This window comes from Pelobates fuscus, chromosome 2 (genome assembly GCF_036172605.1).
Source record: "Pelobates fuscus isolate aPelFus1 chromosome 2, aPelFus1.pri, whole genome shotgun sequence".
Classification (NCBI taxonomy): Eukaryota; Metazoa; Chordata; class Amphibia; order Anura; family Pelobatidae; genus Pelobates; species Pelobates fuscus.
Window position 1 is genome coordinate 312,762,652 of NC_086318.1, and position 13,831 is coordinate 312,776,482.

Here is a 13,831-nt window from a genome sequence, read left to right on the forward strand (position 1 = left end):
GTTAGAGGTAAATCTGAGTGGAGATTAAAGACCTCCATCATAGGTTATGTTTGCATAGCAAGGAAAGGAATAATGTATAATACTTCTGTAGGAGAATTAACTTGTCTAGGGCAAAAAGCTTATGATGATGATACAAAGAATACAACTTGGTGGTCGGCTTCAAATGTCTCAGAACCATCTAACCCGTTTGCTAGATATGCCAATTTAAAGGACGTGTGGTTTGATCTATCCATCACATCTACCTGGAGAGCCCCAGCAAATTTGTACTGGATCTGTGGTAAGAAAGCCTATTCGGAGCTGCCACAGGACTGGGAAGGGGCATGTGTGTTGGGTATGCTCAAACCATCCTTCTTCTTGTTACCGATTGAAACAGGTGAGACTTTAGGTGTTAAAGTGTATGATGTGAATCATAGGAAGAAAAGGGGACCCATAGAGATAGGCGCCTGGGAAGATGATGAATGGCCTCCCCAGCGTATTATAGATTACTATGGGCCAGCCACGTGGGCTGAGGATGGTACCTTTGGTTATAGAACCCCTATTTATATGCTCAACCGTATTATAAGGTTACAGGCGGTGGTTGAGATTATCACTAATGAAACATCACAAGCGCTCAATCTTCTAGCGAAGCATAACACCAGGATGAGGACAGCAGTCTACCAAAATAGATTAGCCTTGGATTACCTTTTGGCAGTAGAGGGAGGTGTATGTGGGAAGTTTAACCTAAGTAATTGCTGTCTTCAAATAGATGACGAAGGGCAAGCAATAGCTGAGCTTACTAGCCATATGGTTAAACTAGCGCATGTGCCTACTCAGGTATGGAAAGGGTACAATCCAAGTAGTTGGTTTGGTAGCTGGTATGAGTGGTTTGGAGGGCTTAAGGCAGTGGTAGGTGGAGTCCTACTGATTTTACTGTTGTGTCTACTCCTACCGTGTCTTATACCCTTAGTAGTTAGGTCTGTGCAAAGCCTGATAGGAAGTATAGCAGAGAGGAAGGCTGCTGCACAGATAATGGCGATATATAAGTATAAGGCTCTAGATCAGGGAGAACCAATGCAAGAAGATGAATGTTGAAGATTCACATCATAAGATAAGTCTGGTCTGGTTCATGGTAACCTGAGGTATATGCAAACCAAGGTTAAGTGATGCCTCAAGTAATTGTGAAATATCAGAGGCATCAAAGGGGGGAATGTGATGTAATTCCAGTAAAATACAAGTTTAGCAGGCTAAGATTGCCACAAGGCATATGTATGTATATGTGTTTGTAGTATCAGTTAGTTAATAACACGTAGCTAAGATACTGTCATCACTGTACTGACCAGGTGCAGGAATGTAAGAACTGGAATTACGCGTCCCTCTCCTTTGTATCAGATGAGCCACGTGGTTAGACCGGATGGATGAGTTTAGACTCTATTCATTAAATAGGTTAAGGGTATGTGTGGGTGTAGTTAATTGTGGGAGGAGCTACAGTGCTATATAAGGAATGTACTCTATGTATTCAGTACTCAGACTTTGCTGTATTTTGGTGACGCTAGTCCCTCTGAGTCCCGATCGGTGATCCAATAAAGAATCTCTTCCTTCCTGAAGAAACCTGTGTCCATCTCTCTGTGCTTGGCTTCCGTCAGTTTCTCCGGTATCACAAATAAAAAGCCTAAGTTTGGGGAATTAGATGTAAGTCCAATATAGTTCATAGTCCTTGAAGACACATTTCCCCTCATAAAGAGGCTTCCTCAGTTGTATTTGGGATCTGTCTTTCTATCTTTTTAGGAAAATGCCCTGAATCAAAGCAAAGATTGACATTTTTTTTTAAATGGGTGATAAACTGAGGGGTAGGGCAGAGTTTATTAATTCAGTATTGTAGCACATCAGACGTTGAAGCACTCATATAGATCTACAACAGTAATCAGTGGCTTGTTTGGGTTGCTGAATATGCACTGTAGATATGTTGCTTACTAAAAATGTTCAAATAATAGCATAAAAGAATCAAGTGTGGGTATGTTTGTGCTTTTCCTTCCAGTCTACATGTTACAGTATTGAACTGTATTCGACGATACATTAACAGACTCTAAAAAAGCAATAAACCCATCCTTGTAAATGTACACTAATCAATACCAGCAATGATTTTACAACCGGCCTCCCACTCTCTGTCAGCAGAGGCCTTTAGAGCATGCAGTGTTCAGTTGGCTCGCACAGCAGTGGACCACACATTAATCAGATGTCTCTTGATGTGGTAGACAATGTATAGGGCATTCTTTGGGCATATGATCGACATAATTTGGAATGTTGCTGATACAGCAAGTCTTAAAGGAACAGTCTAGACAAAATTAGTATTTTATTAGACACATACATTAAAGCACTAATGTGATGGATGCCCATTATGTTTGGCCATTTTATGATATTTCCAACTCCAACCGTCTGTAGACATGAGACGTTAGCTATTCCAGTAATGTCATTGCCATAGACAGGGTATTTTCTATGGGTTCCGTACTGAGCCCAGTTGTCATAGGGATACTGTATTGTGGTATATTGCTGCTGCAAAATTGAAATGGAGCATTTGGTAAACTGATAATGACACTCTTGATATTGCAATATTTTTCTAGCATTATAAAAGATGTATTAATTGTACAGTGTCTAATTTGTTTCTCTGGGGGAAAAGTGAAAGGTCAAAGTTGAAAGTCAGGTGTCTTACACACACACACACACACACACACACATACTCTCTCTTGAATATACATATGTGTAAACAGCCTGTGCTTCTGAAACGTTAGTATAGTTGTCTAGATCAGGGGTTCCCAATTAATTTTTCCCTGTGAAAACCTTTGACATAGTATATCAACATCATGGAACCCAGTGTGTATTTGTGTGTGTGTATGTATCTGTGTGTCAAGGTGTGTGTATCTATATTTCAAAGTGTGTGTATCTGTGTTTGTATGTGCCAGTGTGTGTATCTGTGTTTGTATGTGTCTGTGTATTAAGGTGTGTGTATCTGTGTTTGTATGTGTCTGTGTATCAAGGTGTGTGTATCTGTGTTTGTATGTGCCAGTGTGTATGAATCTGACACACAGATACACACACACACACACACACACACACACACTGGCAGATAGTGGCACACAGATACATACATTGACACAGTTACACACACCTTGACACACAGTGTGTATATGTGTGTGTATGTATCTGTGTGTCAAGGTGTGTGTATCTATGTTTCAAAGTGTGTGTATCTGTATTTGTATGTGCCGGTGTGTGTCAAGGTGGGTATATCTGTCTTTGTATGCCCCAGTGTGTGTATCTCTGTGTCAGTGTGTATCTGTGTGTGTGTGTGTGTATCCAACACACAGATACACACTGGCACATATTGGCACACAGATACACACTGACACACACCTTGACACACTCATATACACACATCTTGACTCACAAATACACACACACTCAGATACACACAGTGACATATACACACTTGCACCCACAGATACACACTGGCACATACACACAATGACACACTCAGATACACACACACTGACATACACACGGGAGGAGAGGGAGCAGTTATCTCCCTGCTCAGCTCCCTTGCACGCCTCTCATATAATGCCGGAACCGGAGTGACGTCATATTCCGGTTCCAGCATTACTGCTGTGCAGGCGAGGGAGCTGAGCAGGGAGATCACTGCTCATTGCTCCCTCGCCGCCCGCGGCCATTTTATTTTTTAAACTTTTGGCGAAACCCCAATTGGTGTTTTGCAGAATCCTGGGAAATGCTGGTCTAGATAAACAAATGCATTTATAACACAGTATACACAAACTAAACAATTCACATATTTTACTTTGGTAAAATTAAATAGACTTATCAATACTTATTTGTTATAGAACCCCTTATTAGTAATAATAATGGTAACTAAAGAACCGTTTTTCCAAGCTTCCAGGTTAATCATGATGTTACATTATTCATAATGAAAATTAAATGTTTAATTCCCAGCATCTTTATCCTTTCGACCAGTTCTTTAATTAGGAGAAGATTCTGGCTCTTGTCGTTGTTTGTTTAGAGTGTTGAACTCTGACAACTAGTTTTCAATATTTATCTAAAAATATTTGAGCTGGAAAAAAAAAATATTTCTTAACAATTTTTCTAAGTTTGTTATTATTGAATTCTTAAATTGTGTTCTTATTTTCTTTTCAGGAATAATGGGCTGTGTGCAATGCAAGGACAAAGAAGCAACCAAACTGACAGATGAGAGGGACAACAGTTTAACTCAGAGTTTAGGATACCGCTATGGGACTGATCCCACCCCGCAGCACTATCCCAACTTCACTGTGACCACAATTCCAAATTATAACAATTTCCATGGCTCTGCTGGGCAGGGACTTACAGTCTTTGGAGGGGTGAACTCCTCAGCTCACACAGGCACCTTGCGCACCAGGGGTGGTACAGGTAAGAGAGATCAATACATTATAATTCATTTAATTTTCCATAGGAGTATCTTTGTTATGCTCGTACATCGGTCTTGCAGTTGCAATGGAGAAATCAATGGAAGATGCAAAAAAAAAAAAAAATTTAAATAAGTTATAATTATAAATGTCGCTCAATAGGATTTGTAACTCAGTGGCTTGTCCTAATGTCAATTTCCATGCAGTGGTCTTGGTACTTGTCTATTAAACACACATGCAGTGTGTTCTGTTTTGCAGGGTAGAATTTCCCATTGTTGTGTTCACGTAGAATAGAAAACAAGGTTGGGTTTTAATAGACCAGTCAAATTATTTTCTCTTGTTTGTGCCATGTAAGAGATAACTCGTTCCTCAGGGGTAGTCCCAAATACCAGAGAAATTTCCTTTGCATGACAGATAGAGCAATCATCTATCTAGATAATCATTTTGACCTTTCCTTGATATAATCAGTCACTCATAGCTAATGCATTTCTAGGTTCATTTCTCAATTACTCTTTAGACTTGGGGAGAATTTAAAGGGTCACCATAGGGTGAGGAACACAAACATGTATAAAACCACCATGTTAAAACCACCATCTAGCCCCCCTGGATCCCTCATGCCTCCATAAATATAGTACAAATCTTACTGTATTCAAGCCTGAAGCTGCTGGCTCTGCCCTGTCTGCCTCAGAAAAACAAGCAGTCTGCTGACATCATCAGAAGTGGTAGCCTCATCCAATCACAGTGCTTCTCCATAGGATTGGCTGAGACTGACAAGGAGGTAGATCGGGGCAGAGTCAGCATCATTCAAACACAGCCCTGGCCAATCAGAATCTCCTCATAGAGATGAATTAAATCAATGAAGCTCTATGAGGAAAGCTCAGTGTCTGCATGCAGAGGGAGGAGACACTGAATGGTTGGATGCATTTTAGGCAGCCATGACCCAGGAAGGATCTCTAACATCCATCTGTGGAGTGGCCAGTGAAGTTATCACTAGGCTGTAATGTAAACACTACATTTTCTCTGTAAAAAGACAGTGTTTACAGCAAAAAGCCTGAAGGTAATGATTCTACTCACCAGAACAAATTCAATAAGCTGTAGTTGTTATGGCGACTATAGTGTCCCTTTAAAATATGTTGATGAGCAAAACAGGATATAAGACTTCATGAATGCCCCTTTGGCATTGCCTGCCCACACAACCTTTTTTATTTATTTATTTATTTTTTAAAAAATTTTTTAGAAGTAACCAAAATACAACAGAATCTAGTATGTGCCGGAGGATAATGAAACAAAAAGAGAACCTCTTTGTGAATATGCACATCAAAAATAAATGTCTATAAATGCATCTAATCGCATTTATAACAAACCCTGCTAACAGATGCTTCACAGAATGAGTTGAAACAATGCATAGTGGGAAACATCAAAACTTGAATAAAACACATTTCACCTATCTGATAAATAACACGTACAAAAGTAAAAAGGCCCAGAGGTATTTAAGTGGAAAATAAAATCAATACTAAATTATAAAAAATAAATGAAGTATTGTGTGTCTGTCTCATCTAACATATTTCCTGTGCTAATATCAATTGTATAAAAATAACCACAAAAGGTTTATCTCGCTAAAAATAATCTCATGTGGCCAAACATATTCCTCCTGTTAAGTTAAGAAGTTATTTAAAAGAGAAGTAGCTAAATAGTGTTGGTATTTATTCTAGTATACTGGCAGTACCACAGTCAAGTTATGTTATCATATTATGTACTGCATCATGCCACCAATATATTATTCTCCATAATGTATGGTTTGACTGACTCCCTGTAGTGATGATATGTCGAATCATAGTGCCCACTTGTAGATAGATGTCCAAGAATAGTGGGCACTGGGCAACAGCTGTTATTTGCAGCTGCTGCCATTAATTCAACTCTTCTCCCCATTGTGATATTGTGGGAGAAGAGCTAAGCAGACAAGAACAGTTCTATCTCCCCAGCTGCCCTCCTGAGATATCGTTACTAATCTCAGACAGATTGAGACAAGTTATGTCCTTAAAGCAACACTATAGCATTAGGTATAGAAACCTGTATTCCTAACACTGTAGTGTCCCTTTCCCTAATTTACTATTTCACCCCCATCGTCCTACCTGGAAAGGGTTTTTACTTACCTTAATTCCAGCACCGTGGCTCCCTCGGCGCTGTCTATGTCTCCTCCTTCCACATGTCACAGCGAATGCATGGCAGTTAATTGAATCAATTCTTTCCTGAGGGGAATTTGAAGACGTTAGATGTCCTTATGCAAAGCGTAAGGACATCCAACGTCGTTTCACTGAGTAAAACTCCATTAGAGAGCAGGAAGCACCTCTAGTGGTTGTCTGGAAGACACCCACTAGAGTAGGAGTTAAGCCTGCAATGTAAACAGAATGTATTACATTGCTGAATTAAACAGACAGTGGCACTGTAGCCAGACCATTTCAATGAGATGAAGTGGTCTGGATGCATAGTAAGTGTACCTTTAAAGGGATACGAGAGTCACCAGAACAACTACAGTTGTTAATGTAGTTGTCCTTGTGAGTATAGTCAGTCCCTGCAGGCTTTTTGCAGTAAACACTGTCTTTTCAGAGAAAATTTAGTGTTTACATTAAAGCCTAGGGATACTTCTACTGCCCACTCCTCAGATGGCCACTGAATGTGCTTCCTCGTGCAGCACTAACATTGCTGATTGGCCAGGACAATGTTTGTCCCCGCCTCCTTAACCATCTCAGCCAAATCATAATTTCTGATTATGTCAGCCAAAGAGGCGGATAGGATGTGGGGCCAGCTGGGAATAGGGTAAGGTTTAACCCTTTCTAAGAGGTCAAAGGGAGAGAGCAAGCCACCTAAATGGTGGTTTTAACACTGTAGGGTCAGGAATACATGTTTGTGTTTCTGACTTCGTAGTGTTCCTTTAAGATTAGAGAAACTATTATGTCTTTTGTTTTGTTATGCCTCTGGAGCCCATAGATTGCATAATTTTTTCTTAATATACCCTTTGCCATTTCGTGTCGTGATATCACATGATATTTATAAGTTATGGTTAGTGGAAATATAATGTAAGGGGTTAGTGATGGTGTTGTGTAGTGTATGGGTAAATATTTAGATATAGTGTAATAGTGGTAGAATCAGGATTAACGTTTAAGGAATTGTTTAGTATAGGGGCTAATGGTTTTTGTATTTTCAATGTCTTAATTTTTATTGAAGTTTTACCAGAGAGAAACAGTCATGCAAATCGTTATAAATACAGCACACGTAATATGGTGCAGCATATGTGAATTACAGATTGTAATCATACATGAAAAGGTTACAGTACAAGTAGTATGACCTTAAATGAGTAATAAGCATTTGCTAAAACTCGCATTACTCAAAGAAATGTATTTTGGTAAAATATGTCTTTTGGTAAAATATATGTCTTTTGTAAAAAATATGTCTTTTGGTAAAATATAATTTTAAACAAAATAAAGAGTATTATTATCTTTATGATCTTTCCAGAAAGCACAGACAGTATCCATGACTTTCTAGGATAAGTGTGACCTGCAGAGATTCAACTGGTATCGTCAGCAATATTTTATTGCTGGAGTTAAGAGAGATTTATGGTAAAAAAATATATAATCCAATTCTGATAATGTTCAGAGCGTGGTCAGGCCTTCCTCATTCTCCACAATGGAAAAAAAATCCTTAATTAATTAAAGAGGAAATTACTTCTGCTACATTTATTTTCATTTTGTGTATATAGAAAAAAATGGCAAATGCTTGTCCGAATCTTAGCATATGGAGTTGATCAGATTGGTGTTATTTTGTAACTGTGATTTCTGCTTTGTGCCAGAGCTAGTTTACGTATGATCTAATGTATCACGTGTGCCACTCAGTATATGATCTGTTTTTCCCTTAGGGGTTACACTTTTCGTGGCTCTTTATGACTATGAAGCAAGAACGGAAGATGACCTAAGTTTTCAGAAAGGAGAGAAATTCCAGATACTTAATAGTTCGTAAGTGTTGGGCGAGTTCCTTTTGTAACTACGAATAATTGTTATTGGCGAGTAGCAAAACTGATCGGCTCAGTTTGATAGGATGTTTATGTGATGCTGGCTTGATTGTCCCAGCAACAGCAAAAAGAGTAAAACGTTTTCAAAAACACCCATAGGGTTCATGTTTGGAAGTTGGAAAAAAGTTAAAAATCTTTGCATGGTTATAGATGGATTAGAAAAGATTGATTTATTCACGATTTTATAATGTGTGCACTATCTATGCACATAGTTTGATTGCCATATAATGAGCAGATATTACACTTTAGTAAATATTAGAATATTTTATATCACTGAGAAATTCTGGTTGCTCATTGCATGTCTTTATATGTCTATATAAAGGCACCGTTATTACAGAGAACACTGAGTAGGACCAGAGAGAATGTGAAATTACTACATGTTGTGACTAAAAAGTACAGAAGAACTTTTATAGTATGATCTGGGAATAAAAATTCAATTACATTTCATAGATGCAGGAAGGCATAAAACGCTGGAATTAATCCCATTAGAACCTAAAGGATATGAGTAAGATAAATGGGGGGCGGGGGGAGGGGGGGGGTTAACATTGGCACAGAGGTACCTAACATCTTCACAGAGGAGGGTTGATACATACATAGTGACCATTGTATTGAGTACTCTAGTGCTGAGTAGGGTCCTCTTTTTTCGTTAGAACAGCAATATTGCAGTGCAGCATATATTAAACAATTAGTGGCCTTCTACTAACAAGAGTTGTAAACACTGATAATGTGAGTATTTGTGGAACTTCTGTCTACTGGTATGAATCATGACTTCCTATCTGAACTTTTTCATTGATAAGGTGTATTTGGTTATAGAAGTTCCACTTATTGAATGTTTTTTGCTCATCGAATCATACCATTTTTGTGGTCAGCTGTTTCTGGAACCACCACATTTGACTCACCATTCATGCTACATCAAAGCCACATACTTTCACTCCAGTGTTTCTAGATACTCTATATAGTCGTAATGCTTCTCTTTGTATTAAAGTGGCTCTGTGTCACACCCACCTGGGATTTTGCAGAGGTTATGGAACCCAATTGCAGCGGAACAGCACTCCCTTACAATCACAACCCTCAGGAGCACCTGGAAGTGGAGACAGGGTCCCGAAGGGTCTGTGGTGGCACGGAGGCCTTTAATAGGGAGAAGCAAAACGAAGAATCCAAGAGAACAGGAGCAGGGGACAAAGAAAGGAATCCAAAGTCAGGCAGCAGACAAAAGAAGCCGATCAATCCGGAGTCAGGTCTGGCAGCAGGCAAGGATAATCAATCAGGGAATCAAGGATCAGGAACCGGGAACATAAGCTGAAAATCAGGGCAATAGGCAGGTATACAAAGACAAGCAAAATAACCAAGCACCGACTGGAAGGTGTGCTTGGTTTAAATAGGTGGGTAGGATCACCTGACCAGTCACCTCCCACCACTAGGTGGAGCACACAGGGGCTATAAAGAGAGGTCAGGGATTCAGCGCCATCTTGTTTTAAAACATAGTCCCTGACCTGTCCCTCCCTCATAGATCCGCAGCTCTCCTCCTCCTCCCTGTGCAGAACACCGGGTCCGCATGGCCATCTTGTGGTGACGGCGTGCCCGCCGCGGACCTTGGCGGTGAGAGGAAGAGACGGACCCCGGAGAGGGGTCTCTGGGAGCGGCGAGTACCGCGACTCTGCGCAAGGACGTCGCTGGGGCCCAGGAGCGGGTAAGTACACTCTGGTCTTTGCATAATTTGCAGTGACTTAAGATGGTGAGTTTGATGCTTAGTGTGAGGAGGCCTGGGGGTGCAGAATTAGTAAAATCATACTTACCTGATGCGATTGCCACGGGTTCCGCCATCTTCAGTCCACTGCTCCAGAAGCCAACGTCGGTGCAACACTGATGTCTATATACAGTATAATGTAGACCGCGGAAGCCTCCATACAGCGCTACGGAATTTGTTGGCGCTATATAAATAATAAAATAATAATAATAATATGTATTGTCTTGCAGTATTGACAGAACTTGATAGCAGTAGCTCCCCCCTTTAAGTGTTGCCCGTTTGAGGCTTTACCATAAAATAATACAGTTCATATTTTGTCTTATTATATATTTTAACAGCACTGGAATTTCAATAAAATTCCAACACAGTCTTTATGATTGGTTTTGACATGCTTAAAAATACATTTAGTGACAAAGCCGATTTAATAAGAATGTGCATGCCATATAGAAACTGTGGGAGCATAATAGATGATAAATGGGCAAATATGTTATCTTGGCATTTAAGAATTAATTATTTTTAATTACGGTATTATCACTAAATAATAAAAAGAAGTGCACATTGCTAAAGGTCAACATGTCCAGTAGTGATCTGCAAACTGACAAAATTCTTCAAACACTAATGATCTCATATAGAATGCAAGCCTTGGATTGTTAGATTGTATATTAAAGGCAGTATGCACATCATCTCAATAAGTACGAACAAAATTAGCTAATATTTGCATTGTAATCAGTATCCAATCAGCTGGTAACATGGAATGACAAATCTATAAATACATGTGAAATGCATTTTACAAAGACCATTTCGACAGCTCCCATGGATTTTATTTTTGTTACTTATTGTCAGTGCCTCCAATCAGAGGAAAAAATAATTAAGGAAGGTTAGCCTGTATGTTTTACATAAAGAGCAGCATAGATATTGTAAAGAATGGAACGGAAAATAAAATCAATGACGAACTGAGGAGGAGTATGGGCGGCCCGATGGTGGATGTTACAGAAGTAGAACGCCCACTTCCTTAAGGAGATTGCAGCGGGGGAGTGGAGGCACAGGTAAGTGGTGATAGTTTCACTTTAAATTACCACATAAAATATGTTACAACATGTTAGATCTCAAAGGAAATCATGGATGCACGGGCAGCCAGACATTTTGGTAGATTAGGTAGTTGGACTGTATCTGTGTTTTGTAATACCCTTTTATGTTCATTTGCGTTCCTCCCGAGTTCATCTGTAGAGCTAAAGTCAAGAAACGTTTATCAACACTTCCCTTGGCAGTGCTGTGAGTTTCTTAGCTGATAACTGTTAGCAAATAATCCCTGTCACTGTTTAAAGTCTTTACTTAACAGTGCAAATGCTTAAAGGAACACTATAGTGTTAGGCATACAAAACTGGATTCCTAACACTAAAGTGTTCCTCTGCCCCTTCCCCCTATTACCCTGTGGCACTGAAGGCGTTAAATAATCCTTGCTTTCACTCACCTTATTCTAGCACCGAAGAATATCTGTCCTGGCTCTGTCTCCTCTGACGTCAACACTGAGGGGGAAATCTAATGCGCATGCTCGGCAAGCCCCGCTCACACATTATAGGGGTTTTGAGGAAGCTGGACATCCTCATGCTGAGGACATCAGCGTCATTTCATGGAATCAAACTGAAATAGCAGGAAGTGCCTCTATTGCTGTCCGGAAGGCAGGCACTAAAGGCAGTCTTAACCCTGCAATGTAAGCATCACAGTTTCTCTGAAACTGCATTATTTTACATTACAGGGCTAAGGGGACAAGGACACTGCACCCAGACCACTTCAATGAGATGAAGTGGTCTGGGTGCCTATAGGGTCCCTTTAAACACACCAACAGTCTTAATATTTTGAATTTGCAAGATTGGGGTTTTGCTGCCTGTATATGCAAATACAGGGCCAACATCAGGGGGGTACAACCCATAAATGTGTAAGGGGCAAGGCCACACCAATAAGCTGTGTTCATTTTTTTTAATTTTTTTTAAAGTCTGGTGCCATGGTGTGGCAGAGCCTAGACCCTGGCAGCCATCGGCTTTTGTTTGTGCTACCCATTTTTTTTCATGGTGCTCTTCAATTTGACTGGTATCATGTGTTTTCTGCAGGGGCATAGGTTAGGGGACATTTTCGTTTAAATAAATTGCTAGCCAACAATTTTAGGAGGATTTAGTGCATGAAATCACTGAAGTTCCAGCACTGCACAAAACTGCAAGTGCTGGATCTTTGGTGATTTCATGCAATGAATACTGATAGCCAGATTGTTCTGGGGGCCTGTGGAGGGCAAACCCAGACAAGCTAAAGGAAGCACTGCTGGTCCATGGAACTTTAGGTGGCTGGGGACTAATTAAGGTAGATCCAAGGTCATCCAGCAAAGCCTGGTCTGCAGGGCACAACCTCACTTATCCCTAGGGGCCTGTAAGTAGCAGGAAGACACTGAAGGATGCAGGGCTGGTGGCTTATTGGCTCCTCTCCCTCTGTCCACAAGTTTAGAAATTCAGAGATAGACTAGCTTTAAATGGCTGTAGGGCCAGCAACAGTTTTAAATACAGCCTGTGGCATAGCATCCAAGCACTCCTGTTATCACATTGTATCAGGACCGCATGGGAGTGTGAAGAGAATCACCTCCTCCACTCTGAAATAAAGAAGTCCCTGCAGGTAGGAGCTGCTGCTATGGAAAAATATAAATTTTTATCTTCATTAAAATACATAAATATGTGACAGTGAGGACTGTTTGGCTAAGCAACTGAACTGAATGGCCGCATGGTCTCAGAGCTCCGGGACACAGCTAGAGATTTCGATATTTTACCGAAGCAAATCCCGATCGAGAACACTGAAGAGGCGGGAGTGAGATCCACACCACATAATGGGTCGGAAAAACAAAAAAATAAAAGCCGACAAGCCTCACCTGGGCCAGGACATTGGCGCACTCCTCAGACGGGCGCATCAGGCCAGCAGGCCCAATATGGCCGACTACTCTGGGGCCTACTCAGACCTGTCCGACGAACTATCGCTGGACGACGAGGTGGACATGGCGCCAGCGAGACCACCGCCAGCCGTGACACCGCTCAGCCCAGACAAGGATCCGGTGACAACGGCGGTGCTTAAGGACCTGCTGGCAGGCTTACAACAGACCATACTGGCAGATATGGCGAACCTGCGTGCGGACCTCCGGGGCCTGACAGGCCGGCTGGGTGCTGTGGAAACTACTGCAGGTGCACATACACAGCAAATAACTGACATGCAACACACCATACTGGGGCTCAAAAAGCAAAATGACCTATATGATGCCAGATTTGCAATGCTGGAGGACGCCAGACGCAAGAGCAACTTGAAAATTAGAGGGGTCCCGGAAACCATACAAACTGAAGAATTGCCTCATATGCTGAGACGCCTCGTAGCGGCGCTACTACCCCCGAGACAGGCCAAATCCCTGTCCGTGGAGGACTGCTTCCGCATTCCGAAGGCACCCCAGGCTCCAGCAACGGCCCCAAGAGACTTGATAGTCCACTTACGCAGCGCACGAGACAAAGCAGCAATGCTCACAGCCCTCAAGAACCGAGACCCCTACACCTTCGAAGGAATGCAGCTCAC

General features: G+C 41.1%; 1 protein-coding gene across 3 annotated transcripts in view; it reads left to right on the forward strand.

Moving 5' to 3' along the window:
* Positions 1 to 13,831, forward strand: part of FYN (FYN proto-oncogene, Src family tyrosine kinase) — a 276,468-nt gene that overhangs the window by 199,469 nt on the left and 63,168 nt on the right. For all 3 annotated transcript variants that reach the window (XM_063443505.1, XM_063443507.1, XM_063443506.1), the window contains 2 exons: positions 4,177 to 4,428; positions 8,338 to 8,434. In XM_063443505.1, the coding sequence (XP_063299575.1) occupies positions 4,182 to 4,428; positions 8,338 to 8,434 (344 nt within the window). In that variant the 5' untranslated portion in view covers positions 4,177 to 4,181. The remainder of the gene's footprint in view (positions 1 to 4,176; positions 4,429 to 8,337; positions 8,435 to 13,831) is intronic.